This window comes from Panthera leo, chromosome A2 (genome assembly GCF_018350215.1).
Source record: "Panthera leo isolate Ple1 chromosome A2, P.leo_Ple1_pat1.1, whole genome shotgun sequence".
NCBI lineage: Eukaryota > Metazoa > Chordata > Mammalia > Carnivora > Felidae > Panthera > Panthera leo.
The window spans coordinates 18,537,420-18,565,353 of NC_056680.1; the positions used below are offsets into that span (position 1 = coordinate 18,537,420).

General features: G+C 57.4%; 3 protein-coding genes and 1 non-coding gene across 15 annotated transcripts in view; 2 read left to right on the forward strand and 2 right to left on the reverse strand.

Moving 5' to 3' along the window:
• The first annotated feature begins 1,990 nt into the window (after positions 1 to 1,990).
• APEH (acylaminoacyl-peptide hydrolase) lies at positions 1,991 to 11,308 on the forward strand. Its single transcript, XM_042929385.1, has 22 exons — positions 1,991 to 2,056; positions 2,132 to 2,264; positions 2,833 to 2,959; positions 3,366 to 3,459; positions 3,566 to 3,641; positions 3,731 to 3,894; positions 4,062 to 4,199; positions 4,297 to 4,388; positions 4,466 to 4,506; positions 4,591 to 4,712; positions 5,241 to 5,301; positions 6,504 to 6,601; positions 7,235 to 7,286; positions 8,111 to 8,199; positions 8,651 to 8,789; positions 9,262 to 9,345; positions 9,426 to 9,506; positions 9,850 to 9,938; positions 10,028 to 10,218; positions 10,327 to 10,429; positions 10,515 to 10,621; positions 10,711 to 11,308. Exons 1-22 carry the CDS (start codon positions 2,045 to 2,047, stop codon positions 10,814 to 10,816), a joined length of 2,199 nt encoding a protein of 732 aa, XP_042785319.1. The 5' UTR covers positions 1,991 to 2,044; the 3' UTR covers positions 10,817 to 11,308.
• Positions 11,309 to 11,383: 75 nt separating this feature from the next.
• MST1 (macrophage stimulating 1) lies at positions 11,384 to 16,809 on the reverse strand. 5 transcript variants are annotated; one of them, XM_042929386.1, is made up of 18 exons: positions 15,979 to 16,809; positions 15,197 to 15,344; positions 15,012 to 15,124; positions 14,814 to 14,928; positions 14,595 to 14,731; positions 14,396 to 14,516; positions 14,138 to 14,256; positions 13,789 to 13,957; positions 13,478 to 13,608; positions 13,293 to 13,395; positions 13,030 to 13,166; positions 12,908 to 12,943; positions 12,701 to 12,821; positions 12,457 to 12,534; positions 12,178 to 12,324; positions 11,990 to 12,096; positions 11,749 to 11,888; positions 11,384 to 11,621 (listed from the first exon to the last, which is right to left on the reverse strand). In XM_042929386.1, exons 1-18 carry the CDS (start codon positions 16,070 to 16,072, stop codon positions 11,460 to 11,462), a joined length of 2,178 nt encoding a protein of 725 aa, XP_042785320.1. In that variant the 5' UTR covers positions 16,073 to 16,809; the 3' UTR covers positions 11,384 to 11,459. The 5 variants fall into 5 exon arrangements, with proteins under 5 accessions (XP_042785320.1, XP_042785322.1, XP_042785323.1 ...); XM_042929388.1 differs by lacking the exon at positions 12,701 to 12,821 and having other exon boundaries at positions 12,178 to 12,275; positions 14,172 to 14,256; XM_042929389.1 differs by lacking the exon at positions 12,701 to 12,821 and having other exon boundaries at positions 12,178 to 12,275; positions 13,478 to 13,511.
• The window catches only part of RNF123 (ring finger protein 123), a 29,901-nt gene continuing 18,518 nt past the window's right edge, over positions 16,552 to 27,934 (forward strand). For 2 of the 8 annotated variants that reach the window (XM_042929379.1, XM_042929376.1), the window contains exons 1-20: positions 16,891 to 16,971; positions 18,463 to 18,580; positions 18,862 to 18,946; positions 21,686 to 21,765; positions 21,911 to 22,005; positions 22,395 to 22,449; positions 22,571 to 22,656; positions 22,928 to 23,014; positions 23,242 to 23,309; positions 23,506 to 23,631; positions 24,016 to 24,130; positions 24,210 to 24,314; positions 24,733 to 24,858; positions 25,010 to 25,102; positions 25,175 to 25,248; positions 26,050 to 26,167; positions 26,361 to 26,460; positions 26,677 to 26,738; positions 26,922 to 26,993; positions 27,211 to 27,331. In XM_042929379.1, the coding sequence (XP_042785313.1) occupies positions 18,499 to 18,580; positions 18,862 to 18,946; positions 21,686 to 21,765; positions 21,911 to 22,005; positions 22,395 to 22,449; positions 22,571 to 22,656; positions 22,928 to 23,014; positions 23,242 to 23,309; positions 23,506 to 23,631; positions 24,016 to 24,130; positions 24,210 to 24,314; positions 24,733 to 24,858; positions 25,010 to 25,102; positions 25,175 to 25,248; positions 26,050 to 26,167; positions 26,361 to 26,460; positions 26,677 to 26,738; positions 26,922 to 26,993; positions 27,211 to 27,331 (1,750 nt within the window). In that variant the 5' untranslated portion in view covers positions 16,891 to 16,971; positions 18,463 to 18,498. Of the gene's footprint in view, positions 16,571 to 16,890; positions 16,972 to 17,090; positions 17,111 to 18,462; positions 18,581 to 18,861; positions 18,947 to 21,685; positions 21,766 to 21,910; positions 22,006 to 22,394; positions 22,450 to 22,570; positions 22,657 to 22,927; positions 23,015 to 23,241; positions 23,310 to 23,505; positions 23,632 to 24,015; positions 24,131 to 24,209; positions 24,315 to 24,732; positions 24,859 to 25,009; positions 25,103 to 25,174; positions 25,249 to 26,049; positions 26,168 to 26,360; positions 26,461 to 26,676; positions 26,739 to 26,921; positions 26,994 to 27,210; positions 27,332 to 27,934 lie in introns of those variants that run through there. The other 6 variants (XM_042929377.1, XM_042929380.1, XM_042929381.1 and 3 more) reach the window with 6 other exon arrangements.
• LOC122214617 lies at positions 21,322 to 21,428 on the reverse strand. Its single transcript, XR_006199998.1, has one exon. It is a non-coding gene; the product is annotated as a U6 spliceosomal RNA (small nuclear RNA).

Below are 27,934 nucleotides of genomic sequence, written 5' to 3' on the forward strand. Positions count from 1 at the left end.
CAGGGCAGGTCCCAGGTTTGGACCTGGAGGGAGCAGTTAGTTCACTGTGCAGGTGTTGAGGGATGGTGCCTCCAAGGCGGGTGTGTCCAGGCTGTGCCTCTTTCTGGCCCTGGTTCCTGGTTAGCCAGGTGAGCAGGTGCTGCCCCCTGGTGCTGCCAACAAGCACCACACCTATCTACCTTGCTATGTCTACTCCCAACCCCTCAACTTTTGCAGGCTGCCAGACCTTAGTTCTTTCCCAACAGCATGGGTGAACCTCCTTACTAGAGTAACCCAGAGCTGCTAGAAAATTCTTAAGATACAGATAAAGGAAAAGAGTATCAGCCTCACCTCTGACCTTCCTCCAGAGTTAGTATGTTAACATGTCCTTACTTCCTGTTTTTCTTTTTTCATTTTAAACAGAAGCCAGAAGGTGCAGTACCTTCTGTTTTCTAGCCTCCTGTTTATTTCTACATGTTCATCCCAGGTACTTAGACGTTTATTCTCCAATGCCCAGCCTCCAGAGAGTTGCATGATGAATTTATAGCCAGTCTATAGTACACACCCTGAAGGCTGGGCACCATGGTCCCGGTTTTCCTTAAAATAATAAATAACACTGTGGTGAACATCTTAGTTTTCAACCTTTCCACTCAGCTTGGTGGCTGCAGTCACTCTTTCCTCTCAGTTCTGGCCTTGACAGGCTTGTACATACTCGGTGGTCACAAGTGTAAGTGGCCTCAGAAAGTAGGGACTGTTCTTACTTAACTAGTCCAGTGTGGTTGATGGGGAAGGGGAAGCTGCAGTCCAGGCAAGTGGGGATCTCAGAGGCAAGGCAGAGTGCAGGAAGCCTGGTCCCTGAGGTGTGGAAGACCACCCAGGCTCAGGGTATATGGAGTAGGGGACATCGCTACTAGCCTGACTGCTGCCCAGTCTCTCCCGCCCTCCTCTGCCATCATAACCCACCCAGTCCCGTGCCACTGCGCTGAAGGAGCCTACCTACCCAGGTTCTCCAGTCCACGGGAAGCTTTCTGGTTCTGGGTGCGGCCCGACCCCCATCAGGCCCTCTGCACCCAAAAGTTTTGGATGAGGCCTGGGGAGGTAAGATCCACCCTCTCATGATCCCCAGTAAGGTGCCACTGAGCAGGGCGGTTGAGGGCTGCAAGGACAGATAGCTCTTAGAGTAGGCCTGGTGGCCGATAAGCCCAGGCGACACCGGGAGAGCTCAGCATCCGCCCTTCTTTAACCCGCACCCCAGGGCTCTGCGCGCTCCGCCAGAGGAGTGCACCTCGGTCCTTCTCTCCGCATCTACCTGGGAGCCCCTCCAGAACAGGGACTGGTACCTGCTGGTGAATGTTTGCTAAGTAATGGACCAGGAGGAACAGTCAGCCCCAGGGCCGCGGAAGATGCCTGCTGGGGCCAGCTTCAGCCTCTACCTCGCCTCTCCTGGACACGCCCTCTTCGCCTTTTCGTGAATCCGACCCTTATTTGGCTCTGCCCCGTCCCGCCCCGCCCTTATCTTCAAAGATCTGTTGATCCGCGTCCCCCCACCCCCCCAAGGCCCTGTCCTTCTTAGGGCCCACCCCCGTCCGACCTAGCTTCTTTCACCTCACTGGCTATTCCCGACTCAGACCTCACCTCCTCGCTCGAGCCACGTAACTGCTCACAGGCCCCGCACTGCCTACAGACCGATCCTGTATTCCGTTTCCTAGAGCCAGCCCCTCTACTCAGAGACTTCATTTCCTCCTCTCCTAGTACCAGGTCTGGGATTTGGCCTCAGACCAGTTCGCCCTCCCGGAAATGCCTGTTCCTTTCCTCCAGATGCCTGCCCCCACGCTCCCGGACTCCCGGGTCCAAAGCTCAGACGACTCACTCACAGAACTCGCATCCTCACCCTTGAGGTTCCGCCCCTCTGCTTAGGGTCCTCGCCCATTCGTCAGAACCCCCGCCCCTCCCACTATGCTCAGTGGCTCAACAGGCGGGGCCGTTCCTGGCTCCGCCCCCCGGAGCCTCACTTCCGGGCGCCAGCACTCGCCGCCCCGTCCCGCCCCGGCGGCCGAGCGGTATCATGGAGCGCCAGGTGAGGGCTCGGCCCGCGGTGCCCGTGGCCCCTGCAGCCCGAGCCGGGCCTGACCCTGGTGTGTCCCCTGCGCAGGTGCTGCTGAACGAGCCCGAGGAGGCGGCGGCGCTGTACCGGGGTCTTAGCCGCCAACCCGCGCTGAGCGCCGCCTGCCTGGGCCCGGATGTCACCACGCAGTACGGGGGCCGCTATCGGACGGTGCACACCGGTGTGTGTATGGAGGGGAATCGAGTGGCAGGCCCATTCCGGGGCCGTGCGCTCGCGTGGAGAGAAGGGAGATGTGGAGGGCTTTATGCTTGACAGTGCACACGAGTGTGTGGGAGAAGACGGGGCTTGGCGAACGTGGACTTAGGGGTGGGAGGGTGCACCCCTCAGAGGACCCTACATACAGGTGTATGGGGGACGCTGCTCGGTGTGTTCTGGCATGGTGCCCTTGATTGCATGAGTTGAGCGTGTGGGAGTAGAATTCAGACCGGGATACATGGTGTGGGCCTTATAGGCTCACCCCCTCAACCTATCCCCTACACGTGCCAGGCTCCTGTCAAGTTCTAGAGTGGAGGTGGTGGCTACTGGGAGCAGTAGTGATTTCTCTCTTGACATGCCATCGGCTCAGGCCTACACCTGAGTTGTGGCCAAGTGTTGTCCATCCTGCATCCAGGATATCTGGAGACAGACTGGGGAGGTGGGCTGGGCTTTCCTAGGGTGGGGGCAGTGTTGAGAGGAGCCTGTACTGGGACTGGTCAGTCTTGTTAGCAGTCTCATGCCTGTCCTCACAGAGTGGACACAGAGGGACTTGGAACGCATGGAGAACATCCGATTTTGCCGCCAGTACCTGGTGTTCCACGACGGGGATTCAGTGGTGTTCTCAGGGCCTGCAGGCAACAGTGTGGAGACCCGCGGGGAGTAAGTTTGAGGGAAGAAGCTTGTGGGCAAAACCATAGCCATCTGCAAACCTTTTATGAAAGCCTTGTGTACCATGTGTCTTGGTGCAGGTAGGGCCCTGAAGGGAGGCCAGGAGCCAGGTTCTTGCCCCTTGTAAGCTCAGTAACATGGCCTGATAAGCACTGGAGGCTTTGTCCACATTTGGGCCCGGACTAGAGCCCATGGAGCTTCAGGGAGGCTGGGGAGAGTACAGCCTCTGCACCAGGCAGGAGAGGCAAGGCCAGCTGCCGTGGTGGAGCTAGAAGGGCTGCAGGGGCTGATGTGGGACCAAAGTGTCAAGAATCTTGTCTAAGAGGTTGTGATCAATAAGGGGGCAGGATGGGGCTATCACTGTATAATCCCGAACTGCTACCTGTGTTCTCTTCAGGCTGCTGAGCAGAGACTCTCCTTCAGGCGCCATGAAAGCTGTGCTGCGCAAGGCTGGAGGCACGAGCCCTGGGGAGGAGAAGCAGTTCCTGGAGGTGAGTCTGCATGAGACCAGGTCGTGGGCAACTGGGGGCTCAGTCCCACAGATGAGGTTCTGTTGTGGGGAGGGGGACAGGTAACCTGATGCCCAGATGTCCTCAGGTCTGGGAGAAGAACCGGAAGCTCAAGAGCTTCAACCTGTCGCTGCTGGAGAAACATGGGCTTGTGTATGAGGACGGTGAGACAGCTGGCTGGTGAGCAGACAGGGTGGACAGGAGGGGCAGCCATAGCCCAGGGCTCCCCCTGATCAGCCTTCCTTGCACCCAGACTGCTTTGGCTGCCTGTCCTGGTCGCACTCGGAGACACACTTGTTGTACGTGGCAGAGAAGAAGCGCCCCAAGGCTGAGTCCTTCTTTCAGACAAAAGCCTTGGACATCAGTGGCAGCGATGATGAAATGGCCAGGCCGAAGAAGCCAGACCAGGCCATCAAGGTGCTCGTGTTCAATGGCCAGTCCAAGAAGGCCCTTCTGGGCAGCCTAGGGCTCAGCGTGCTCCCTGCCCACATTGTGCCTGCCAGAACTGGTGGGGGGGGTGGGGGGGTGCTGGCTTCTAGGGGGCAGGCAAGACAGGCTGGGCATTGACTGTCTTGTGTTCTTAGGGGGATCAGTTTGTGTTTTACGAAGACTGGGGAGAAAACATGGTTTCCAAAAGCACTCCTGTGCTCTGCGTGCTGGATGTTGAGAGTGGCAACATCTCTGTGCTTGAGGGGGTCCCTGAGAGTGTGTCCCCTGGACAGGTTAGCACTGACTTGGCCTACCCCACTCCTGGAGTCTGGGGGGCCCTGCTTGAGCCACTGCCCCTTGTTCACACTTGCCCTGGGGTTTTGTTTACAGGCATTCTGGGCCCCTGGAGACACAGGTGTGGTGTTTGTAGGTTGGTGGCATGAGCCCTTCAGGCTGGGCATCCGCTTCTGCACCAATCGCAGGTGAGGAAGCAGAGCAGGACAGGGGGCCTCACAGCTCAGGCTGGTTCTGAAGCTGAGTGTCTCTCTGGTGGTTCCAGGTCAGCCCTTTACTACGTGGACCTCACCGGGGGTCAGTGTGGTAAGTGCTGGTGCCCACCTGTGCTTTGTTGACACACACTGGCCTTGCCAGCCTGCATGATGCTCACATTTTCATCTGGTCTAGAGCTTCTCTCAGATGACTCTTTGGCTGTGTCCTCTCCCCGGCTGAGCCCAGACCAGTGTCGCGTCATCTACCTGCAGTACCCATCTCTGGTCCCCCATCATCAATGTAGTCAGCTATGTCTGGTGAGCTGGAGGTGGGCGGGGAGTGGTCAGCAAGAGGAAGGGATGGTGGATGAGAGCAGAAGGGTCAGCTTCATCTCCTCATGGGCCCCTCATGGGCACCCTTCTGTCCTGGGTGCCGTGATGGTGTGAGTTTTGCCTGTCTTCCCAGGGCCAGTCCCTGGAGGCTAAGCGTGCTGGCATGGGCGGGGGGGCTTTGCTGTCAGGACTCACCACCTTGGAGCACCCTCTGTCTACGAGAATGCTCCTCCTTTTTCTTCTCATCGGCCAGGCTCTGCAAGGGGCTAGGATAAAGTGTGCAGTTAGAGTCTTAGTCCTTCCCCAAGAAGAGCTCTGGGCTCCCTGTGAAAGTCAGAGGCCCCTCCGGATGTCTGTCCAGGTCACCAGAAAGGAGATACATTGGGCTTGTCTCAGGTCCTCCCCTCCCCTGAGGCTACCCAGGGTTATCAGAGAAGAGGATGGGTACAGAGCTCTGTGCCCTCAGGATGCTGCCAGTCCCTTGGTGGGCCTGACCAGGGTGTTCTCTTGCAGTACGACTGGTATACCAAGGTGACTTCAGTGGTGGTGGACGTCGTGCCTCGGCAGCTGGGAGGTAAGGGGTGTGTCTTTGGGTGGATGCAGTGAAGCCTGCAGTTCTGTTTTCCCTCCATCTGTCATTTGCATGCAGGGCCAGCTGCCTCAGCTCTTCTTTCCTGGGTTCCGTCTGAAGTATCTGAAGTATCCCTCCCTGTTGGGCCAGCCCCATGACCAGCCTGCACAGGGAGTGGGGCCATCACCATAGGGAGCGGTTCTGATAGAAGGAAGTCAGCTGGACCAAAGCTGAGATCAGAGTGGCCCAGGCTGGCAGGGGATTTAGATGGTTTCATCCCCGTGCTGCATCTCCTCGGTAGACCTTATGTTTCCAGTGGCTGGTTAAATCCTCTGTTCCAGTGGGGTCTCAGAAAGTGCACTAGGTTGGAATGTCCTACTTGAAATGCTCCAAGCTCAAGGGTACTGCATTGTTCCACTCCCAGTCCCCACCCTAGCGTTTGTCCCATCCAAGCCTTTGAGTCAGTGGGGTCTCTGGGTGGGTAGCTCTTGGCCAACAGGGTCTGGTCACAGTCTCAAGTGTTCACTGCTTTGTTTGGGATCCTGAACCATCCCAAGGACCTGAGGGGTTATAGTCTCTTTGTTCAGGACACCTGCTCAGTTCCAGGGGTCCAGTGAACAAGATATGTTGTCTTTATCTTCTTTTGGGGTTGCAGGGATACAGTGGTGGGGATCTGGTCTGAATCCCAGCTCTGTTCCTTATTAGCTATGGGTCCTTGGGTGGTGTCCTCACCTCTTTGAGCTTCATTTATTATCTGTGTGGGGATGGATCTGTGCTTCTTTATAGCATTGTAGTGAGGGTTAAATGAGTGATATTGAAGTATGGAATTTATTCAGCCCTCTTTGCCAGACACTCTGCTAAACACCATAATGGACAGAAAGGTGTCATCTTGGTTGCAGCACTTGGTCCCTATCAGAGACCCAATAAGAGCAGTTCATAGGAGAGCCAGTGCTTTTCTTCCAAGCAGCTATGGTTTCTCTCAGAAGCTCTTGAACTCTGCCTCTCCTGGGTCCTCAGAGGTGTCCACCCCCAGCCCCCTCTCAGGCACCCCCTCATCACCTAGGGTATCCCCATGTGTAAGACTGCCATTCTGTCACAGCTGCAGGGGCCTCTTGTGAATTCCTCAGCAGCCCAGCCTGCCTCATAGTCTTGACCTCCCATACCTCCACTGCCAGATATAGCCCTCAGCCCTCCCATCTTTGCAGAGGACTTCTCTGGGATCTACTGCAGCCTTCTGCCTTTGGGATGCTGGTCAGCTGACAGCCTGAGAGTGGTTTTTGACTCAGCTCAGCGTAGCCGGCAGGTAAGGGGCCCTGTGTTGAGAGGCAGACTCTCTGACCAACCTCCAGGAGCCCTGGGCCTGGGGCATAGCATATGCACACTGCTAGCTGGAATTCCTAGCCATAAGGTCTTGCGAGTCCCTTCCCTGCCTGCCCCTGTCCTGGACTTACTTTTTCTTGAGGAGGCTGCTGTCTGCCCTGGTGCCCCACGACAGAACCCTTGGCCTTTCCTCCTGAGGCAAATGTGTGATTCCCCTTCTCCCAGGCATTTCCAGCTGGAGAACAAGGGGGCTGCCACTAGGGTGGGTCCCCAAACACTATACAGGGAACTGACAGAGATGGGACAGAGGCTTTCTCCCAGGAATTGGGTGGGGACACCTACAGTGTGCCAGACTTTTGAGTGTGATATCATTTGTTCCTCGTGCTACTTCAGGGGCTCGGAGGCATTCCTTGCCTTGCCCAGAGTCAGGCAGCAAGTTGTGATGGGGCTGGGATTTGAGTCCAGGCCTTCAAGCCACTACTTACTGCACTGAGGAGCTGTTGCCATAATTGCTTACAGCCCTGCCCTGGCCCACAGGTCCCTAAGAGAGGAGGTGGGAGAGGGACTCATAGGGCTCTTGGATGTGGTGCCACATGTGGGCTCCCCTTTGCTTCAGGACCTGTTTGTTGTGGACACCCAGATGGGCACTGTGACCTCCCTGACAGCTGGTGAGCAGGGCTGGTGAGCAAGCCAGCCAGGCCAGGGGTGGGACTGGGACTCCAGCACATGGGGCAGTAGTGGCACTCTGGGCCACTCTGCACCGCTGGCTGTTCTGCAGCCTTTACTGCATCTCTCAAGGACCCTGACCATGCAGAACCTTCCCAGCCAACAGACTGTCTCCCTTCTCCACTCTGCTCTGCACATCCCGGCCCTGCTTCCGCACACCCCTGCTCCTCAAACCTACAAAGTTTTCTCTTGCCAAGATCTGCCAGAGTCATCCTTCCCTGGCCTCCAAAACCTTAGAGGCGGCTCTGCCATCCCAAGGCCCATGAGGAACCCTGTGCTGGCTCCCTCATCTTCCTCTTATGTGGGCCTGTGACGCTGCCACTAAAATGTCTTTTGAGTTCTATGCCTGCCCTGACGATAGTCATTCCTCCACAAAGCTTTCAGAGTATTGTTCCTAAACTGTATCTCATGATACATTCCCTGCTTAAGAATCTCCTTGGACCCCACTGCCCAGAATCAGCAGCACTTCAACCCCCCAGGCCTAGCTGCCAGCCTTGAAGACTGTAGTCATTAAGTGGTGGGTGGACGTGCCATGGAAGTCTGTTGTGTCCCCAGATCTGGCAGTCCCTGGGCTTAGTTAGCATCTGCTGGATGAACAAGGGACTAAGCAGGAGGCTCGCCCATGGCTATGTGCAGTAGGGTGTCCTTTTGTGGGTGTCCCTTTGCTTCTCAAGGTAAAAGGGACACCTTGGTGTACAGCCACCAGCCTGGGACCCTGGTTATGCAGGGAGTGGGTGGGAAAGGTGGTAGCATCTGCCTTCTCCAGGGGGGTCTGGTGGAAGCTGGAAGCTGCTGGCAATTGACCGGGACCTCATGGTGGCACAGTTCTCCACGCCCAGCCTGCCCCCAAGCCTGGTGAGTGTTGGTGGGCCCCAGACCAGGAGGTGAGGGTTCTGAGTAGGCAGAGCTCCCTAGGTCAGAGAACTGGCCTCAGTCTGACCATGGCTGGTTAGCATTTGAGAGACCAAGACGCAGGCCCAGGATGGTCCACAAGGTCTGGCACCCATTGGAACTACCAGGTGTAGGTCTGCTCTATAAAGAACAGGGTGCCTGGGAAAGTGGCCAATACTCTGACGTAGCAGAGCACAAGGAGACAGTAGAACCTAAAGGCTCAGAAGGGAGGTGTGTGCGTGTTTGTGCCTCTGTATATACCAGCTCACAACAGGAGTCTCTCTGGAGGATGTACCCTCTGGAGGTGGGTAGAAGGCCCAAGCATAGTGAGAGCTGCCCACCTCCCACCCTGGGCAGAGGTAGAAGGGCAGGGAGGCAGCCAGACCACCTATGACACACTCTTTCCCCTTGGCAGAAAGTTGGGTTCCTGCCTCCTGCAGGGAAGGAGCAGGCAGTATTGTGGGTGTCCCTGGAGGAGGCTGAGCCTATTCCGGACATCTCCTGGGCCATCCGGGTACTGCAGCCACCGCCAGAGCAAGAGAATGTGCAGTATGGTGAGCTGGGCCATGGCAGAGGGACACCTTCTCCAAGTTCCCCAGCACACGGCTTCTGTGGTCACCGTTCTTGCCTCTGGTCTCACATTGTGGGGTTTCTTGGGATTACCTCTAAGAGGTTTTCTGTTCCTCTTAGGCATGGTTATGGGGAATAGCCTCTGGGTATCTGGACACCTACTCTGGGTATCAGGGCTGGGCATCACCAGGCCAAATCCTCTGCAGTAGGGAAACCAAGGCTCAAAGAAGACAGGCCTTATTTGAGGTCTCTGGCCACCCCTCATCCAAAATGCTGTTCCAACTGATTGGGGTCCTTGACTAGGGCAGGAGTGTGACTCCTGGCGTCCAAGTGTCTCAGTGCAGGCTACCTTGGCCAGATCACTCTTCCAGAGGTCAGCCCCAGACCTGCAACTACAGCTCAGGAAGCCCCTGGGCAGCAGGACTGGCTCTGCTGACTGCTGTCTTTTCCCTGCAGCCGGCCTTGACTTTGAAGCAATCCTTCTACAGCCCAGCAACCCTCCAGATAAGACCCAAGTGCCCATGGTCGTCATGCCCCATGGTAGGCACCTGGTCTAGGAGCCCCTGCCCTCCCATCACTCGTCCTAGCTGGCTCTTTCACCCTCTGCTCCATGTCTGCAGGGGGACCCCATTCATCCTTTGTCACTGCCTGGATGCTGTTCCCAGCCATGCTTTGCAAAATGGGTTTTGCAGTACTCTTAGGTGAGTGAGCAGGGCGCTGTGGCAGTGGTAAGGCTGTGGAGGGTGATGGAGTGGTCTGGTTTGTACAAGCATCATAGGTACCACCCTAGTCTCCAGGCTTCTCTGCAGCCTGGACCTGGCAACCATCACCAGGAACTGGCATGGACCAGCCTCAGGCTCCATAGGGACTTCCATGGAAAGTGCTGTGGTCACTGGGCAACAGCCTCAAATCTCTTGGCCCCTTCGCCTTGACAGTCTGTGGTACAGCTGGCCTCAAAGCCTACTTCACAGATGGGTGAAAAGAGTGTCCAGAGGGCTGGGAATGTCCCTTAATCACCCTGTCTGGTTCCTCTCTGGCTTCCAGTGAATTATCGTGGCTCTACGGGTTTTGGCCAGGACAGCATCCTCTCCCTTCCCGGCAACGTGGGCCACCAGGATGTGAAGGATGTCCAGGTAGCAGGGGCTGGGGGGTAAACCGTTAGGGTGTGCTCCATTCAGCTGGGTGGGCAGCTGGCTGCAGCACACTCTGCCCCACCCTGTAGTTTGCAGTAGAGCAGGTGCTCCAGGAGGAACACTTTGATGCTGACCGAGTAGCTCTTATGGGTGGTTCCCACGGTGGCTTCCTCTCCTGCCACTTGATTGGTCAGTATCCTGAGACCTACAGTGCCTGTGTAGTGAGGAACCCTGTGATCAACATTGCCTCCATGATGGGCTCCACTGACATCCCTGACTGGTGAGTGTGCTCCACAGGTCCCTGCCCTTCTCTGTCTCACCTCATACCCCCATGGAGCCCCTACATGCTTCAGGGCTCCTGGGGCTGCATCAGCGCAGTCTCTTACAGGTGCGTGGTGGAGGCTGGCTTCCCCTACCGCAGTGACTGCCTGCCAGACGTCAGCGTGTGGGCTGAGATGCTGGACAAGTCACCCATCAAGTATACCCCTCAGGTATACATCCCTCCCTCTGCCCAGTGTGCTGCCAATCTGTCCAGAGCCTTGGGGCCCTGCTCACTACCACTCCCCACATCCCCAGGTGAAGACACCGCTACTACTGATGCTAGGCCAGGAGGACCGGCGTGTGCCCTTCAAGCAAGGCATGGAGTATTACCGTGCCCTCAAGGCCCGGAACGTGCCTGTTCGGTGAGTGCATCAGGACAGCCCTGGCAGCTGGTGGGCAGGTGAGCAGAGAGAGCCGTCCAATCTCAGACATTGCTGCCCGACCACTACAGGCTCCTGCTCTATCCCAAAAGCACCCATGCACTTTCAGAAGTGGAGGTGGAGTCAGACAGCTTCATGAATGCTGTGCTTTGGCTGCACACGCACTTGGGCAGCTGAAGCCATGCCTCCCTGCATGAGCTGGTTGGCATAAACCACACTTTCCTCTTGGAGAGCCCCAGGGTCTGGCAGATCGGCGAGAGGATTCCTGGGCTCTGGACTCCATGGATGGGTGAGCTGAGGAATGTAGGCTATACAGTCATAATAAATGAGGACACAGAATCTGGTTCCTGCTGGTACTTTGTACCAAGCCATCCCTAACTCCAGCCTCACCCTGGGGGTTCAGAGACCATAGGCTCTGGGTGTGGTAACCTTAAGGACCTCACCTACCTCCAATGTGAGAGGGAGGGGATAGTGAGAGGCTCAGCTGCTGCCTGTCAGGGCCAACTGGGATACTCCCAGGCTAGCTGTCTCTGCAGCAGCTCCTTCTGTTAGAAACTGCCCTACACCACCCTTCTCTTACCACCAATTTGTCTAGGGAACTAGTGAGGCCCTGCTTTTCCACAGTGGCCACAGGCTAAGGTAGTCCTAAAAACCAGGTCTCCTAACCCAGCTATGCTGGGCTTGAACCACGTGCATACAGCAACTGATTTCCTAGCAGAGGCTAAGAAGCATCCTGCACAGATGTAAAGAGGAGAGGCAGCTTTATGTCTGACAACAACCTTTGTTCTCTCTCCAAAGTAAACGGGATTGAAGGCTGGGCCTAGCCCAGCCGCATGACCTTGTGAATCCAGTCCGTAAACACAGAGACACGCATGAAGATGGCTGGCCAGCGGGGCCGGGCGCACACTCGGTTGGGGATTATAATTCCCTCCAGGACCCAGCAGTCATGGGTAAAGCAGGCAAGTGGGCCTCCGTAGTCACCCTGGTAGATGGAAGAACTGGTAAGAGAGCCCTAGGCCAAGGCAGAGACTAGCCCCCTTGTGGATAAAGTAGTCCATTTTCAGCTTCCCAGACCCTCCCTGAGCTGGGAATGGGACCCTGGTACAGACCTCACAGGCTCCCACAGGGGCCAAGAGTCCCTCAGTGCACATCTCACTCTCCCGTATGCGTCCTCGGTGCTTGATGTTACATTCCTGGTTGGAGATGACATTCAGCGAGGCCACATTCAGGACTTTGTTATTCCCTGTACCTACAGTAAGAGGAATGGGAAGGAGAGGGCCTCTGGATAGAATTTGAGGCTAGGCCTCCTGCCTGGGGTAGTCCATGCCGCTGTGCTGTGCTTTTTCTTACCTTTGGTCTCACCCCAGCCTGCGATCTCACACTTGGTACCTGGTGGCACCACATACCTCTCGGGGGGCAGGCAGATGAGTGCCACTCGCTGGTTCAGGGTCACAGGTCTTTAATGGGAAATGAGGGCACTCAGGATGTGAGCCCCCAAGGGTCAGCCCCACCTCACACCTTCTTGACTTGTCACACACCTCTCCAGCTTGAGCAGAACAAGCTGGGAGCCGGAGGGCCCACACACCATCTTGGCCACTGGGACCTGCTGCAGGCCTGGCTCTCCTGGCTGTGGGTTCTGGAACAAGGTGCCCAACCACACCTCATAGCCCATGAGAGGCATATGGCTGGGGGAGAAGCTCTGCTAGATCAGTCATGACACGCAGCCTGCTGCCCCAAGGCTCACCTGGGAAAGGTGGCTAAGGAGAAGAAGAAGGCAGGGGGGTGGGACTGGGTCCCCAAATCTAAGGGAGGCTCACCAGGAGGAGAAGCACTGCCGGGCCGTCAGTACCCACTGCTCCTTCACTAGGGAACCCCCGCAGAAATGCTGGCCCTGCCTGGAGGAGTAGAGATTAGGAGAAAACAGTGAGTTCTGGGACACAGGCTGGACCTGCCATCTCTTGGCCAGGACCTCTGAGGCCAGGGACAGGTTCCCACTCCCCTGGCATTAGCACGGAGGATATATCCTCAGCTCCTCTCTTGAGGAGAGGCAGTGTGCCTCACCGATTGCGCAAGCTGACTGTCCAGGGCGAGTTCCCAGGCTGGCCCCCCACCACACGCAGCTTGGAGCGCTGCTGGTCCAGGCGGGTCACCCTCTTGCCACACTTCTCAAACACCACCTGGTCTGGGGGACAGGATGGGCCGCGGGAAACTCCCAACTAGATGGAGGCCCCAAAGAGACCCCAACCCACACCTGGTCCAAGTGCATACCTGGGGGCTCCAGGATGGACGGTGGTTGGTCGTCATCTGAAAGAACCAAGTTCACCTGCGTTGAGGGAGCCAGCCTTCATTGGTGGAGACTGGGGGCGGGGCCCCGAGGGAGGGTCACTTACGGCAGCGTCGCAGTGCACAGTAGTCGAACGGAGTACCCGGGTCCGTAGTGTAGCACCAGGGCCCATGGCTATCCCTGTCCGGGTTCCGGCAAAAGTTCTCCTCCAGATGCGCGTGGGGGGCAGAGGTGGGTGTGAACCTGAGTGGGCAAGGGAGTAAAATCCTAGCAGGGTAATCCTGACCCTGCCGGGCTCCAGTTGGAGAGGCTACGGCGTGCCGCTTTAGGGTTCGGCAGGGGAGGGGCCGGGCGCGCGGGCCGACTCACTGCGGCTTGTGTGGCCTCTCTGTGGACCAGTGCTGGCACGGGACACCTTTGCGGGTCCTGTTGACCAAGCCGCGGTACCGCTCCCCCACGCCGTGGTAGCAGTCTGTGACGGGCGGGGATGGCTACTGGCGAGTTCTCGCCCCAGCCCTCCCGCTCCAGGCCTCCAGTTTCAGCTTGGGCCTTACCCTCAGGCCGCACGTCGTCGGCGCAGCGCCGGATCTGGTAACAGAAGGCCACGCGCATGCCAGGCCGTGACGTAAAGCACCAAGGCGCTTCCGAGCCGTCGGGGTTCCGGCAGAAGTTCTCCCGAAGGTCCCTGGGCGGGCGCTTCCCTCAGCTCTTGGTGGGGCCCATCCCGCGGGCCAGCCAGCCTTTGACTGGAACCCCGCCCCCCCCCCCCCCCCGGCCCCCGTCTTTCTTCAAGCGCCGCCCAGGACCCCTCTCCTAACGTCCCCGCCGCAGGAGCACGCCCCCCAGCGGCGGCCCGCCACCTCACTTGCATGCGTATTTCTCCGGAGCAAAACGATGCTGATGGGGGTTCTGCGCGTCCCACCGCTGGCAGGGTACGCCCGCGGCGGTGGTGTTGGCCGTGCCCCTGTAGCCCTCGCCCTTCCCGCGGAAGCAACTGAGCGTCGTGGCCTCGTGGCGCGGCTGTGCCTCCGACCCTTGGATGGACCAAGGCTGGTCGGAGCCTGAGCGGGAGCTGAGACCCGGGCTGGGACTGAGGCCGAGGCCAACTCCAGTGGGTCCACCTCCGGGTCACGCCCAGTCGCTCCTCTTTCCCCAGTCAGGCCACGCCCCCACGTTTCCTGGGTGCCCTCCCAGGCCCCGCCCCCGTGCCCTACCGCAGCGAGGGAGGTCGCAGAACTCTCGCTCCACCTTCGGGTCGGTGGTATAGCACCAGGGCCGCTCGGAGCCGTCCGGATTCCGGCAATAGTTGTCGTCCAGATCTTTGTCAAGGAACCTGAGGGCGGTAGCAGGGCGTGAACAAAACCCCGGGACTCGGGCACTGCCTGTCCCCTGCTATTTACCTGGCCCAGCCCCTGGAGTCCTGGCCCCTCCCCTAGCCTGGCCCCCTAGGTGCCGAGCCCGAGCACACGTACTTGCCGGGCTCAAAGGGGTGCGCGTGTGGACGCTGCAGGTCCCAGCGCTGACACTCGCGTCCCGACTCGGTGCGGTCCACTGCGCCGCGATACTCCTCGCCATTGCACCAAACGCAAGCGGCTGGAGAGACAGTGCCGGTGGGTTCGTGGACGGGCGTGGGCATGTTCCTCACTCCAGTTTGGACCCAGAGCGGCTTACCTTCCCGGCAGGACTTGATGCCGCAGGTCTGGAAGCGCACTGCAGGGTCTGTCGTGTAGCACCAGGGACCTCCTGGGTCCCCGTCGGGGTTTCGGCAGAAGTTCTCCTCCAAGCCGTTCCGGAGTGTGGGCGTGTACCTGGTGCAGAGAGCAGCAATTCAATGCGTGTTGGGGTGGGGGCAGGAGCCAGCCGGGCAAGGACAGAGGGGAGGTGTCTTACTTGTGGTCATTGGGGAACCTATGGTTCCAGCGCTGGCAGGGTAGGCCGCCAGTGGTGATGGCCACCGTGCCACGGTACTTGACCCCATTGTCCATGACGCAGGTCCGCACATAGTCTGGGAGCAAGAGGCCCATTGTCAGTAAGTCCTGAGGCCTCAGCAGCCCTATCCATGGCCCACCCTTCTCCACAGCCACTTACCTTTCTTTTGGAAGAGATCACAGCGCCCTGAACGTTGCAGCTGTGTATAGGGTGAGTATTGGGTCCATGGCAGCAATTGGCAGCCGTGGCTGCTCACATTGTAGTGGAAGGCCCTGGGAGGACAAGGCACAGAGTCACCCAGGTTCCTCTGCCACCCAGTCTTATCTAGTCCTGTGGCCACTCACCTGCAGTCCAGTAGGGGCCCGCAACGCCCTGCACACTCCTCAGCATCTGCCACATGTTCTTGCCAAGGCCCAGGCCCCACTGCATGTAGCAGGTGTTGCAGCTCTGTACCCCGGAGCACCTGGAAGTCATTCAAGGGCGAGCGCTGCCCTGCGGGGATGGGCATGCATGTCAATGCATTTATATCAGCACATCCATGCTTGGTTCATTCAGGGGATCAAAGCTACAAGGCCTCTGGGATGGACCCTGTGGGTACGTTCAAAGGTCACACCCCTGTACAGGGTGGGAGAAGCAGGCCCAGACATGGTAGTTATCAACAGTGGGCAAAGTACTAGGCTCAGGTCTAAAGCCTACACTTTATGAGAGCAGTGGGTGGTGGTGCCTGCCCTATGGAGCTCATTTCATCTCCCAGATGAGAATGCTAAGGCTCAGGGCTGTTAAATTACCCTGCAAAGACTCAATCCAGGCATTCTGAGTCCAAGTCTGAGCTCTCATCAGCTCTAGGGCATATGTTAGGTTAGAGGGTTAGATGAGGCTCATGAGGGATAATTGCCTGCACGTGTGCATGCATCTGTGCAGTTTCAATGCTGCCTCAGTGCTACAACAGATGTTCTAACTCAGGCCTGAATAGGCAGGGGCTGCCCAGCTCCGCACAAGAAGCCAAGAGCACTCATTGCTCCATGCCTAGTGGGAAAGTGAGCTCCTGGCTTGAATGGCAGGCTGGGCCTAGCTAGGGCTGACTCCTTCCTGAAGGCAATTGGGGATCAGGGAGCGGGGCACTCACCAGGGACCCTTGAACACTGTGTCAGAAGCAGCAGCAGTGGGAACCACCCCATTCTCCTGGCTGGAGGCTGCACTGTGACCCACCACAGCCGCATCCGGGAAGTTGTGAAACCTGTCCCTACGGGATTGGGTGGCTCTGCCTCCACACCCCCACCCCAGGCCTGCTAGAGCCTGACCTGAGACCCAGTGGCAGGAATGGGGGTGGAGCCAGGCCTCAGGCCCCCTGGGTGAAATGTCAGGCCCCTTACTCTGGCCTATGTAGTGGGCAGGTGCTGGAAAGTTTCAGTGGGGACACTTGATGTGCCCTGGGGTAGGGATGGAGACACCCTGAAGCTCACATTGCTCTGAAGGGGAAGTTAGTGTGGACATAATTGCTGCCAGAGGCTGGGGAGCCCCTGGGTGGTGTGATATTAATCTTTTCTGAGCCTCAGCTTTTCCTCGTAAAGTGGCAAATGTTCCCTGACCCAGCCTCAAAGCGGCCTTCCCCTTTTGCTGTCTTATCTGCCCCAGCTGTAGGCAGGTCAGCCCACGCCCCTGGCAGCAGGGCCCAGAGAGGCTCCCCTCGCCTTGCCATAGGTGCCATCCCAGGAAAGGTAAGCGAGGCGACCTGTCTGGCCTGAATGGAAGTGGGGGTGACAGGTAGCAGGGACCTTGGCAGATAGCCTTTCAAATGTCCTAGCAACCTCTGGGCTGGGCCTCCGGGTATGGGTAGGAGTTGCGATAGGCGGCCTGGGGCTCCAGTTAGTACATAGCATTCCGACCCGGCTAGGCTAGGTGCTTCTCTTGCGCAGGCGGGGGTCAGAGGCGGTTGGGCTGTCCGGCGACGCAGAGGCCCTGAACTACCCGGCTGGAGGCCGCGAGGGGGCTCCCTCGAGGACGCCCGGCGCTGACTGGTGCGCCTGCGCGGCAGGCGCGCGGTTTGGCCCTGGAGGCGCGCCGTAGACAAGAGGCTGGGCGGATGTTGTGAGCCGGGGCGCCGCGGCCGAGGCTGGGGGTGAGTGAGGGGCGGCTAGGTTCCGAGCCGGGCGGGTCCCCGCGGCTTCCTTCGCAGCTGCGGCCGGCCCAGCGAGGGTGCTCACAGCTCAGGGCTTACAGCCTGTGATGCGAGACTCCGGGCTGGAGTTGACCTGAAGGTTCCTCCGGAGCTTGGGGCCGGGCGGGGGCGACTTGGGGGAGACATGCGCTGCTCTTCGCGTCCTTGGGCTCCGAGATGGGGTCGGTTCGGTCCGGAGCCCGGATTCCTCGGCGGGGCTGGACAGGATCGACGTGGCAGGGAATCCCCGAGCAAAGTCAAGGTCCGCCTATCACCTGGGTCCTCAGCACCTGACACCCGGAGTGGATGTCTGGAAGGTTTGCTGATTAAATGAGTGATCAGGTCTAATCTGCCCTGCACCTACTCTGGTATGAGAGGCGCAGCGGTCATGGATGCCAGCGGAGGGCCCGTGGTAGGCGGCAAGGCGGGACAGTCACCTTCTCGAGGGGCGGGCGTGGTGCAGACTGAATGGGCAAGGGTGTGTGGTGGGAACGGAGGACCTGTTTGAGGTGAGATAAGGAACTGGGCTGCGGAGGAGGGAGTGCAGTCTAAGGCAGTGCTAGAAGGCCAGGCTGTAGACCAGCGCTGTCTAACAGAACTTTCTGTGATGATGGAAATGTTCTGTTTTTAGTGTCTCGTACAGTAACCACTAACCATATGTGGCTGCTGAATCCTTGAAATGTGCTTAATATAACTGAGAAGTTGAATTCTTAATTTTTATGTTTTAATTCAAATTTAAATAGTCACATATGGCTAATGGCTACTGTATTGGGGACAGCACAGCTGTAGATCAGTGAGGCAGTTACCAGCGACTTAGTGCATCTGCAGCTGCAGCAACACCATGACATGTAAGGGATGGACAGCACTGGGAAGACCAGCAGGGTCTGCAATGATAGCTGGGTGGTGCTCTGATGGAGCTGAGATGATGGATGAGAGGCTGTGTGTGTGAGTGGGAGCAAGACAACTAGCAGGCCTTTGGAAAAGAGAAGGGAAGATCCTGGCCTTAGGTATCAGTAGGACTTGTAGGTGGAGATGGCCCCAAGCCCTTGGATGATGGACCACACTTGGGGAATGTGGTGTAGGGTTCTCTCTACTGGGAATGAGCTAGACCTAGTGTGGCTTACAACTGAGAAGGATACAGGGTCTCTGTCTCTAGGCCACCTCACTTTGGACAGTTTGGTCTGATTTTCCTGGGGTTGAGACATTTAGTTTGGTTTAACAAACCTATATCTGGCAACTGCTCTCCGTTGGGCCCTGTGCTGAGCACTGGAACATGGTGGAGCCCTGTGTAGGAAGCTGGGAACCCCTGGTTTCTTGCCCCGGGTTGGTTTGTGTGTGAGTGTGCATGTACCTGGCCTCACCTGCTCCCAAGCTTTCTTGCTGCCCCAGAACTGAGGTGGGTATGGGGGCCCTTGGTTGGCCTCAAATAGATAGGCTCTGCCTCCGGCTCAGCCCCCAGGACCGCTGGCTGCCCAGAAGAAATGAAGGATGGCATCTAAGGGGTCCAGCATGTCTTTCTCCCGCAAGAGCTATCGGCTGACATCAGATGCTGAGAAATCCAGGGTCACAGGTAAGGGCTGACGTGTCTGAGAGGAGGCTCCTTGTGTTGAGGGAAGGAGAAGGAAAAGACAAAAGCGGTAAAGTCCCAGGTCTGGTGAGCTCCAAGCCTTGCTGCACCCCTTGTACCTGTGAGCCAGCTCTTCTCCATCAGCCGCGATGGAGCAGTGCACCCAACATGACTGCTCTTGTGACCCCTGTGGCTAGCCTAGGACCAGGAGCCTGTAGAGCCAGCCCAGTCTAGGAGCTTACACTGACTGTGTGACCCTTCTCTTCTTCTGCCCTGTGGCACAGGTATTGTGCAGGAGAAACTACTGAATGACTACCTGCACCGCATCTTTTCCTCTCCTGAGCATGCGCCCACCGCAGCCACCAGCAGGTATGGCCATGTGGGTAGCCCCTGACTCCAAAGGACCAGCCCAGAGCCTCTGGGTAGGCTGGCTTGGGTTCTGTTCTCCCTCTACCGCTCCTGGCTGTGAGACCTCTGGCCAGAGAGTCTGCCTTCTGGACTCTGCATCTTCATCTCCTCTGGCCGTGTTAGTACTTTCTTTCTGAGGGTGTTGTGGAGGTTAGGGAAGTGGTACACATTCAGTCCTCAGGAGAGCACCTCACTCCTACTCCACAATCAGCATCTGGTCCCCACATGCACCTGCCTGCACATCTGTCCCACCCCAGTCCTCTGTAGCTGCCACCTGAACCTATAAAGTGCAGACCCTACCAAGCCCCTTTTCCTTGAAAGTTGAGTACATTATTGTTCCTAAAAAAGTTACAAGTGCACTTGAGCAGAAACTTAGAAGAAGAGAAAACGTCTGTGTGTCTTGTTCTAACTTGACCATTTGAGCATAATTTTTCTGTTTTTCTTACCTTGTGATGTGTATAGTTTGGATTATGCTGTATAGACTTTTTTTAAAGTTTTCTGTCACCTTCAGTTCTTTTTAAAGTTTTATTGAGAAATAATTGACATATAATGAACTACATGTATTTGAAGGGTAAAATTCAGTAAGTTTTTATCCAGATAACCTGTTAAACCATTATTGCCATCGAGATAGTGGATCGATCCCACACCTCGAAAAGTGTATAGAAGTTTAGATTCTATCTTTGTCATTAAACATTATCTCCTGAGTGTTTATTTTCTGTATTACAAATTAATCTTGGTGGGCATCTTTTAGGGCCAGGGGTCTGTTGTAGCCTTTAGCACTGCCCTGGTTTAGAGGAGCTTTTGCTTTTGTAAACAGTGCCGCTGTGAGGATGCCCAGGGTTGGAATCATGGGCTGGAGCATTTGAACTGCAGTCACTTTTAAGACTCTTGCTACATTACTTCTTCAGAGGGTCACGTGGATTCTGCCTTCCTGCAGTGAGGCATGGGTGTCCCTATCTCTCAGCCCTCCTACCAGCTGGGCTCTCCTGCCTTCCACAATCTCTGCTCTCTGGGCAGCCACAAAGGGCAGTGCTGTTGCGTCTTCCATTTAAATGTCTGTGGTGGCCATAGGATTCCTACTTATGGAGAGCTACTGCCCACCTCCACTCCAGCCCCATTCCTGGCCTGTTTCCAAGGCCATCTGATCCCTACCTCATGTGATATCAGAAATGGTCCTGCTGCCACTGCTTCTGTGGCTGCCAGGAGGGAGAGCAGGTGGCAGGGCCATCAGTCAGTGCTTGTGTGGATGCAGAGCCCTGGGCTGGGACATAGGCGATCCAAAAAGGGCAGGCAAGTGCTGGGTTGGCCAAAGGACAGTGCTGCAGGCACTCGCTGAGGCTGAGCTGCCCCCAGCTGCTCTTGAGAGCAGGCAAAGAACTAGAGCAGGCCTCCCAAGTGGGGGCCGGTAAGCACTGCCATGACAGAAGGCTTTATCCTTGGGCCTGTTGGGGTGTTTAGAGAGGAGGTTGACTGGAACTTTCCAAGCTACTGGTGGGGCACCCCATTGCATGGCTGCCACTTGACCTTGGCTTGGGGGTTAGTAGGAATGGGGAAGAGGATTCACGCCTCTCTACCTCTGGCAGCTGAGTAGTAGCTCACAACTGGGGAACATGTGGTTCCTGAGCCAGGTGAAGCTACTTTGCCAGAGAGTTGGTGCTTTGGCCCATCTATGTCCCTTCCAGAGCCTACCCTCTAGACCATTGAATGGAGAAAGTGCTGGGATCAGAGGTGGCAGAGAGGTGCCAGCAGTCTGTGGGCTGAGTCCAGATGGGCACTGGTCTCTATTCTACTCGAGCCCTGCTAGTTACTGCCACCCCATTCCCTGCTATTCTTAGCAGCTGTACTCAGGACAGGGCTGGCCAGCATCAGACAGAGGCCTTTCTCCTCTGAGCATGTGTGCTGGGTATATAAGGGGGCCACTCAGATTTCCCCAGCCCCTCTGGCTGGGGCTGATGGCAGATAGGCAGGCCAGGTGCTCTAGTTTCCTATACAGGTGGGTACAGGACAGAGCCAGCTAGCAACTCAGAGGGCTCAGCCCTTCATCCTCCCAGGACATGTCTCATTCAACACAAACTTCCCTGGCTGGGACCACAGGCCTGGGATCAAGGGCTGGCCTAGCTGTCATTGGTATAGGCTGCCTTGGGGATTGGTACTTCTCCCAGCCTTCCTCTCCCAGGCAAAGCAACAGATCCTTCTTTAAGGGTGGGTAGGTTATGGGCCATGCAGGGAGCACACATTATGCCTTGGAATCTTCATAGCATCTCTGACATACAGCTATGTTCCCTTTTTACAGATGAGGGAATTAGGGTTGAGGAAGGGCTCTTTTTTTTTTTTTTTTTTTTATGGAACACTTCACGAATTTGCGTGTCATCCTTGCGCAGGGGCCATGCTAATCTTCTCTGTATCGTTCCAATTTTAGTATATGTGCTGCCGAAGTGAGCACTTTTTTTTTTTTTTTTTTAAAGTCCTGAGGTACACCACATTGGACTGGTACTTTTTAGTTTAGTGGGTAGTCCAGCCTTCTGACCACCCCCCCCTCCCCCCCCGCATTCAAGAATATAGGACTAGGCACAAGCCTTTTTCTGGAATCTAGGCAGCCACTGTCCGAAGCTCAGAGGAAAGGGAGTAGGAGAGGGGTTTAGTGTCATCTGACTGGTTTCAAGGACTTTTGGGCCCCTCGCAGCCTCTTGCTCTCCCCAGGAAACCCCTGAACTTCCAGAACCTGCCAGAGCATCTGGACCAGCTGTTACATGTAGACAATGAGGATGAGGAGAGCCAAGGTATGTGGCAGCTTCTGGAATGGGATTGGGGGAGCCAGGCTGGGCCCTGGAGGCCCTGGGGGCTGCCTTGGGGAACACAGTATCCTCTATGCATTCTGTCAGACCCTGTGCCCTGCCTGACCCCACACCTACCTTTCCCTTTCAGGACAGGTTGAAGGGCGGCTTGGCCCATCCACTGTGGTCCTGGACCACACAGGTGGCTTCGAGGGGCTTCTTCTGGTGGATGATGACCTCCTAGGGGTGAGTGAGGGCAAGGCGAGGCCCCAGGTCCAAGCCCCTCCTGACAGCCCCAAGCTGCTCCTGATGTGGCCTTGGTCTCTCTATCCTTTTTTATGGGGCTGCAGCCACAAACCCCTCCTGATGTGCTCATTGAGTCCTCAGCCCCCAAACCCTCCTGATACAACCCTAAAACCTACTCGGTGCAACTCCAGCCCCAAGCTGTTCCCATCACAGCCATGAACCCCTCCTCTCATGCTGCCACCCCTCCCACCCTGTTCAGGCTCAGTGCGGTATTGGCTAGAACAGGCAGGCACCACCAATACAACCCGCGTTGAGGATGGGGCCATTCCTCTTTGGGGAGGCACTCTGTGTGCCCGAGAGGAGGCTCACCATCTCTACTCTTCACCCAGGTGATTGGACACAGCAACTTTGGTACTATCCGCTCAACCACGTGTGTGTATAAAGGTGAGACCATGCTCTGGCCACCATGCTGTGGCCCAGGTTGTTGGGAGGGGATCTGTGGGCCCAGGTCTGAGGCAGGAGGCAGTCTTTTTTTATCTGCTAGGCCTGACTTGGTTTATTCCAGGGAAATGGGTCTACGAGGTGCTCATCTCCTCTCAGGGACTCATGCAGATTGGCTGGTGCACTATCAACTGCCGCTTTAATCAGGAGGTACGTGTGAGAGAGGCCCCCTCCTAGGGAGACATGCTGCTGCAGGCCTCATCAGGGCTCCGGCAACCCACCAGACCACATGAGGTCTGCTTGGAACTGTAACCCGACTGCCCTCTGGAGGAGGAATGCGTCCCACCCTGCCCTAGGACAACAGCAACCCAGGCCTGGAAATCACTCCTTCCCTCAGAGCATCAACCCTTTTCTCTAGAACTCTGTGGGTGCAAGGTTGACGGCTGGTGGGCTCTGGACCTCACAGACCCTTCTTCCCTAGGAGGGGGTTGGAGATACACACAATTCCTATGCTTATGATGGCAACCGGGTACGCAAGTGGAATGTGACCACAACGAATTATGGCAAGGTGAGGGCCAAGACCCCTGGAACCCGCTTGCCCCATGTTCATCCTCACAGCTTGGGTGGGAGCCACCAAATAGCCACAAGAGACTGTAGGGCAAAGGGAGAGGGCAGAGACTCAGGTGCTCTGTACTTATGGCCACCTACCCTGAGGGGTAGTGGAGACACAGCCAGGGGGCAGAGCGGGCAAGCTGCTGGGCTTCTGTATGTCTGTAAGGCCTCCTCCCCTGGCAGGCATGGGCAGCGGGAGACATCGTGAGCTGCCTGATCGACCTGGACGATGGCACTCTGTCCTTCTGCCTGTGAGTCTCCTGCCTCTTCCCACAGGCCTGGCCTCTGGGACCTCCCTGAGCTGCCCTCAGCTTCCCAGTCCCTTTAAGGGGGCCAGGCCGACTTTAATAGCCTGAGGGTGGACAGCCGCAACAGAGCCTTGCTTACTGGCCTGTTTCGGCTACATCCTTCTTAGCACGGGCTCACAGGCCTTCCCTTCTGCTCCAGGAATGGCGTGTCACTGGGCACCGCTTTTGAGAACTTGTCCAGGGGCCTGGGCATGGCCTACTTCCCAGCCATCAGCCTTTCCTTTAAGGAGTCTGTGGCCTTCAACTTTGGCAGCCGTCCCTTGCGATATCCTTTTGGGAAGAAGTCTGTGGACTGCCTGGAAGCTCTTGAGGAAGCAGGGACGAGGGGCTCCCTGCCCTGGGAGTTCTATGGGCTGGTGGTGGGCCATGGTTGCCGAGGGGAGAGGGGCGAGTACAGCTTAGGTGGGTGCCGGGAGGCACAATTCCTATGGCAACCTTATTAGGTGGGTACTGTACTGTGTGGAACAGATAAGAATGTGAAGCGGCAGAAGTTGCACCCCACAGAGACAGAGAGAGCTGTGCCGCAGACTAGGCCTTGTGACTCCACAGCCCTGCCCTGGAGCCTAGGCCCCTCCTTGGGGATCTCAGTGGAGAGGGATGGGTGCATCTGAGCCACAGACCAGGTATTGCTGGCTTAACTCTGTGCCACCTACCCAGTGGCAGGTTACCGGCCCCTGCAGGACCCACCCCGTGCTGACCTGGTGCGGGCACAGAAGTTGCTGGGCTGCTTCCGGGCAGTGCTCAGCGTGGAGCTGGACCCTGTGGTGAGCCAGGGACTGGGCCGGGTGAGCTGAGGGCCTTCTGCAGCCCTTTGACCCCCACTGTCCTTTCTTCCCCACATAGGAAGGCCGGCTGGTGGAGAAGGACAGCTCCGAGTGGCAGTTGCAGGGCCAGCCCACCGTCCTCCTCACGCTGGCCCACATCTTCCATCGCTTTGCACCGCTCCTGGTGAGGGGATGTTTGGGAGGGGAAGAAGTGGGCTGTGGCACAAGTGCCGGTGCTAGGGGCTGGGAAGCCGAGGCGCATGAGGCTCAGCACCGTCACCTGGCAGGGGTCCCATGTGACCAGAGCCCTTAGACCTCAAGGATGTCACCCAGGGAAGGAGGAGATGCTTCCAGCTGAGGATATCAGGGGATGTCCTAGAGAAAAGATTGAGGGGTAATGACATCACTGGCTAAGGGAACTGCATGTGTGAAATGCCAGAGGAGCCCTGGGGCGGCGGCCCTTCTTGTGTCTCAGACCCTGGAAGGGCTCATCTGTGTCTTGGGGTTGCTTGAGGGAACCCAAGACTATACCTGTGGCCTTGGCCCCATGCCAGGGCAGGGGCAGAAGGCCACCACCTCACCAGTGCCTGCCCTTGGTGCAGCGCAAGGTATACCTGGTAGAGGCCGTGCTCATGAGCTTCCTGCGGGGCGTCGTGGAGGCAGGCACCCCTGCACAGGCCCAGTCCATGGTGCGTCAGATCCTCGACCTCCTGTGGCTCTTCATGGAGGTGAGGCTTCGGACTTCAGGCCTCAGGCCAGGATGTCAGGCTCCACCGAGATAGGGGAGGTACAGGGAGGGTTTGGGAAAGGACCCACAGACGGCTGTCCTGGCACCTGCCCTCTGCCAGCTAGGTGTGCAGCCTGGCATCTCTCCCCCAGGACTACGAGGTACAGGATTGCCTCAAGCAATTGATGATGTCCCTGCTGCGGCTTTACCGGTTCTCACCCATCGTCCCAGACCTGAGCCTACAGGTGGGAGCTCCTGCCCCTGCCCCTGGGCCCCCTGGGCCCTAGCCGCCTTCTCTGAGCACCCCATCCCCACAGATCCACTACCTGCGGCTCACCATCGCCATCCTGAGGCATGAGAAGTCCCGCAAGTTTCTGCTTAGCAATGTCCTGTATCCTTTCCTTGCTGCCAGACAGGCCAGACATGTGGTGTCCTCTGGGGTCATTAGGGGCCAGGGAGGGCAGTGTGCCTCTGGCCAGGGGTCCCTAGGGAGGCTCAGAGGACCAGAGCCGTGCAGTATGTGAGTCCTTGTTGCAGGACCCAGCCTTCCCAGCACTCTCTCTACAGAGCAGAGAGGGTAAAGCAAAGGACCCCGGCCAGCTGGCCAGCCTGAGCAGGGATTTCCAGACGGCTGCCGACTCTTGGGCTACGTGGAGGTGTGGAGACGCCACCAGGGCCTGACTGCTGTAGCCAAAGCAGCACTGAACTTTTATCTGAGTCCCACGACAGGGGTTCCCATGAGATCTTCTTTTGGGACTTGGCTCTTCCTGCTTCCCAACACAGTTGAGGACTGTGCTGCAGGAGGGAGGGTGCTGGTGGGGAAGCCTGTGCTGGTAGCTGTCTTTGTGTGGGGTCTTCAGCCTCCGAGAGTTAGAAACAGCTGGGAGACAGAGAGGCCGCCAGGCCCTCTCTCAGCCTGTTCCCCCCACCCCCCTCATGTGTTCCTGTGACAAGCCTTTTTAGTACATTTGCTGGGAATCAGGCTTAGTGGACTTGATGGCCACAGCTATTTTTCAGGGCTCATGGTTGAGGGAGACTGGCTTATAGTAGCAATGGTACCTCTAAGGGTAGGAGAATATGGTGGGCATATGGGGAGACAGGTGAGTTTGGAAGAGCTTCCCAGGGAGAACTCGTGAGGGTGTAGGGTACACACACCCCTTGGTGAGTGGAACTCTGCCTTGACAACCACCAGCTTCGATGTGCTCCGGTCTGTTGTCTTCTTTTACATCAAGAGCCCTCTGCGAGTGGAGGAGGCTGGCCTACAGGAGCTCATTCCCACTACCTGGTGGCCCCACCGCTCCAGCAGGGAGGTGGGCCGACTGAGATGGGCAGGCAGGGTCACAGGGAGGGCTGACCCAGGGTATCTGAGCCGCCTGGCCTTGAGCATGTGAGGCCCCTTCCCCAGCCTGGTCTCTGGCGTGGGAGTAGGGGTTTCCTGTCTGAAGCAGGCCTGGTTAAGTCCTGAGTGAGCTCTGCTGTCTTCCATTCCCTGCTCCTGCCCAGGGCAAAGACAGTAAGGATGTAAAGGATGAGACCACTGAGGAGCACAGACGGAGGCGTGCCTACGAACGTGGCTGCCAAAGGCTCAAGAAGCGCATCGAAGGTTAGCCCCCTTCCCAGGGCACTGAGTAGGGGGAGGACGATTTGTGTGCGTGTGCGTATTGGGGGCTCTTGGTAGTGACCATGTCTAGATTCAGCTTGTGGAACCCTGAGAGTGGAGCCCTGATCCAAACCTGCCGCCCCTTCCCATCCCTGGGAGCCTGAGAGCAAGGCTCTGCCTGAGGAAAGCTCAGTGTTGTGTTCCCTACCCCACCTCCAGTGGTGGAAGAACTACAGGTCCAGATCCTGAAGCTGCTGCTGAACAATAAAGATGATAATGGGGTAAGTGACTCCCAGATCCCCGCGTGGGTCCCTGATAGGGATGGGTGCTGGTACTGGGGCCCTGAGACCCAGAGGGCAGGGACTGGCTCGGGTTCCCATAGCAGGGCCCAGGCTAAGGCACAGCACCGAGCCAGTCCACTCCAGGGCCAGCTCCTCACAGCCTCATTTTTCCTTCCCTCAAAGGGGGAGGCTTCTAGGTACATCTTCCTGACCAAGTTCCGAAAGTTTCTACAGGAGAATGCCAGTGGCCGGGGGGTAAGTGTCCACTCGGCCAGCCCACCATGGACACTTGGCTGTGTTGCAGAGTCTGCACCCCAGGCTTCCGGCACCTCTCAGCCTGCTGCATCCCTGCCAATCTTGCTCTTCCTCTGCTGCCCCGCCCTCTGTGCTCACCCCAGGGTCCTGGGGCAGGCCTTGGATGAGGAGTGAGCAGGCTCTAGGCTGGCACAAATGCATGTCCTGTGCCCTGCAGAATATGCCCATGCTGTGTCCCCCTGAGTACATGGTCTGCTTCTTGCACCGGCTGATATCTGCCCTGCGCTACTATTGGGATGAATACAAGGCTTCGAACCCTCGTGCCTCCTTCAGTGAGGGTGAGTGGGGCCAGGCCTCATCAGAGAGGCTGGGCAGGGCTGTCCCGGTGATAGTGTAGAGTGCGGAGCTGGCGGCAGGGTGGGGGTGGAGCTGTCTCAGGCTTCCTAACAAGTTGAGTACTCTCCTGATGGGTGGCTTTTCCACAGGGCAGCAGGAACTCCACTCTGTAGGAGTGCCAAACCCACATTCACTCTGTCCCCACAAGTTCCTGCCCACTATGGCCGCCTCTTCTCGGTCCCAGTCCGTCCAACCCTCTGCAGTCCTTTGTAGGGGACACCAGGGACAGGCCCTGAGGTGTTGGGGGCTGTGTTTGTGTGGGACAGGGTCCTCAGGGCCAGTGGGAGCCGTGCCTGCCCTGGATTGGGGATGTCCATAGGGCTGGGTCAGGGCCCTCTCTGAATGTGACTGCAGAGTGCTCCCTTCATCCCAACTCGTGCAGTCACTGACACTGACCCCAAATGGTCGGGGGTGGGGTGGGGGGGAAGCCATGCTGTGTGCCTGAGCAGGGCAGGTAGGTGGCCAAGGCCAGGGGTCTCCTCTGGGCTAAGCAGCGTAGAGGGGTGGCTTCTCAGTTTGTCTTCCTATCTGGCTCACTGCTGGCC

Bases quoted from the DNA above. Each gene is read 5' to 3' on its own strand.
- APEH (XM_042929385.1), top strand. The intron at 3,895-4,061 runs GTGCTCGTGTTC...TTGTGTTCTTAG, and splicing joins AGCCAGACCAGGCCATCAAG to GGGGATCAGTTTGTGTTTTA. The intron at 10,219-10,326 runs GTGAGTGTGCTC...AGTCTCTTACAG, and splicing joins TCCACTGACATCCCTGACTG to GTGCGTGGTGGAGGCTGGCT.
- MST1 (XM_042929386.1), bottom strand. From the start codon at position 16,072: ATGCGGCTGTGGTGGGTCACAGTGCAGCCTCCAGCCAGGAGAATGGGG. The intron at 12,944-13,029 runs GTAAGTGACCCT...TGGTTCTTTCAG, and splicing joins CTGTGCACTGCGACGCTGCC to ATGACGACCAACCACCGTCC. The intron at 12,822-12,907 runs GTATGCACTTGG...CCTGTCCCCCAG, and splicing joins GTCCATCCTGGAGCCCCCAG to ACCAGGTGGTGTTTGAGAAG.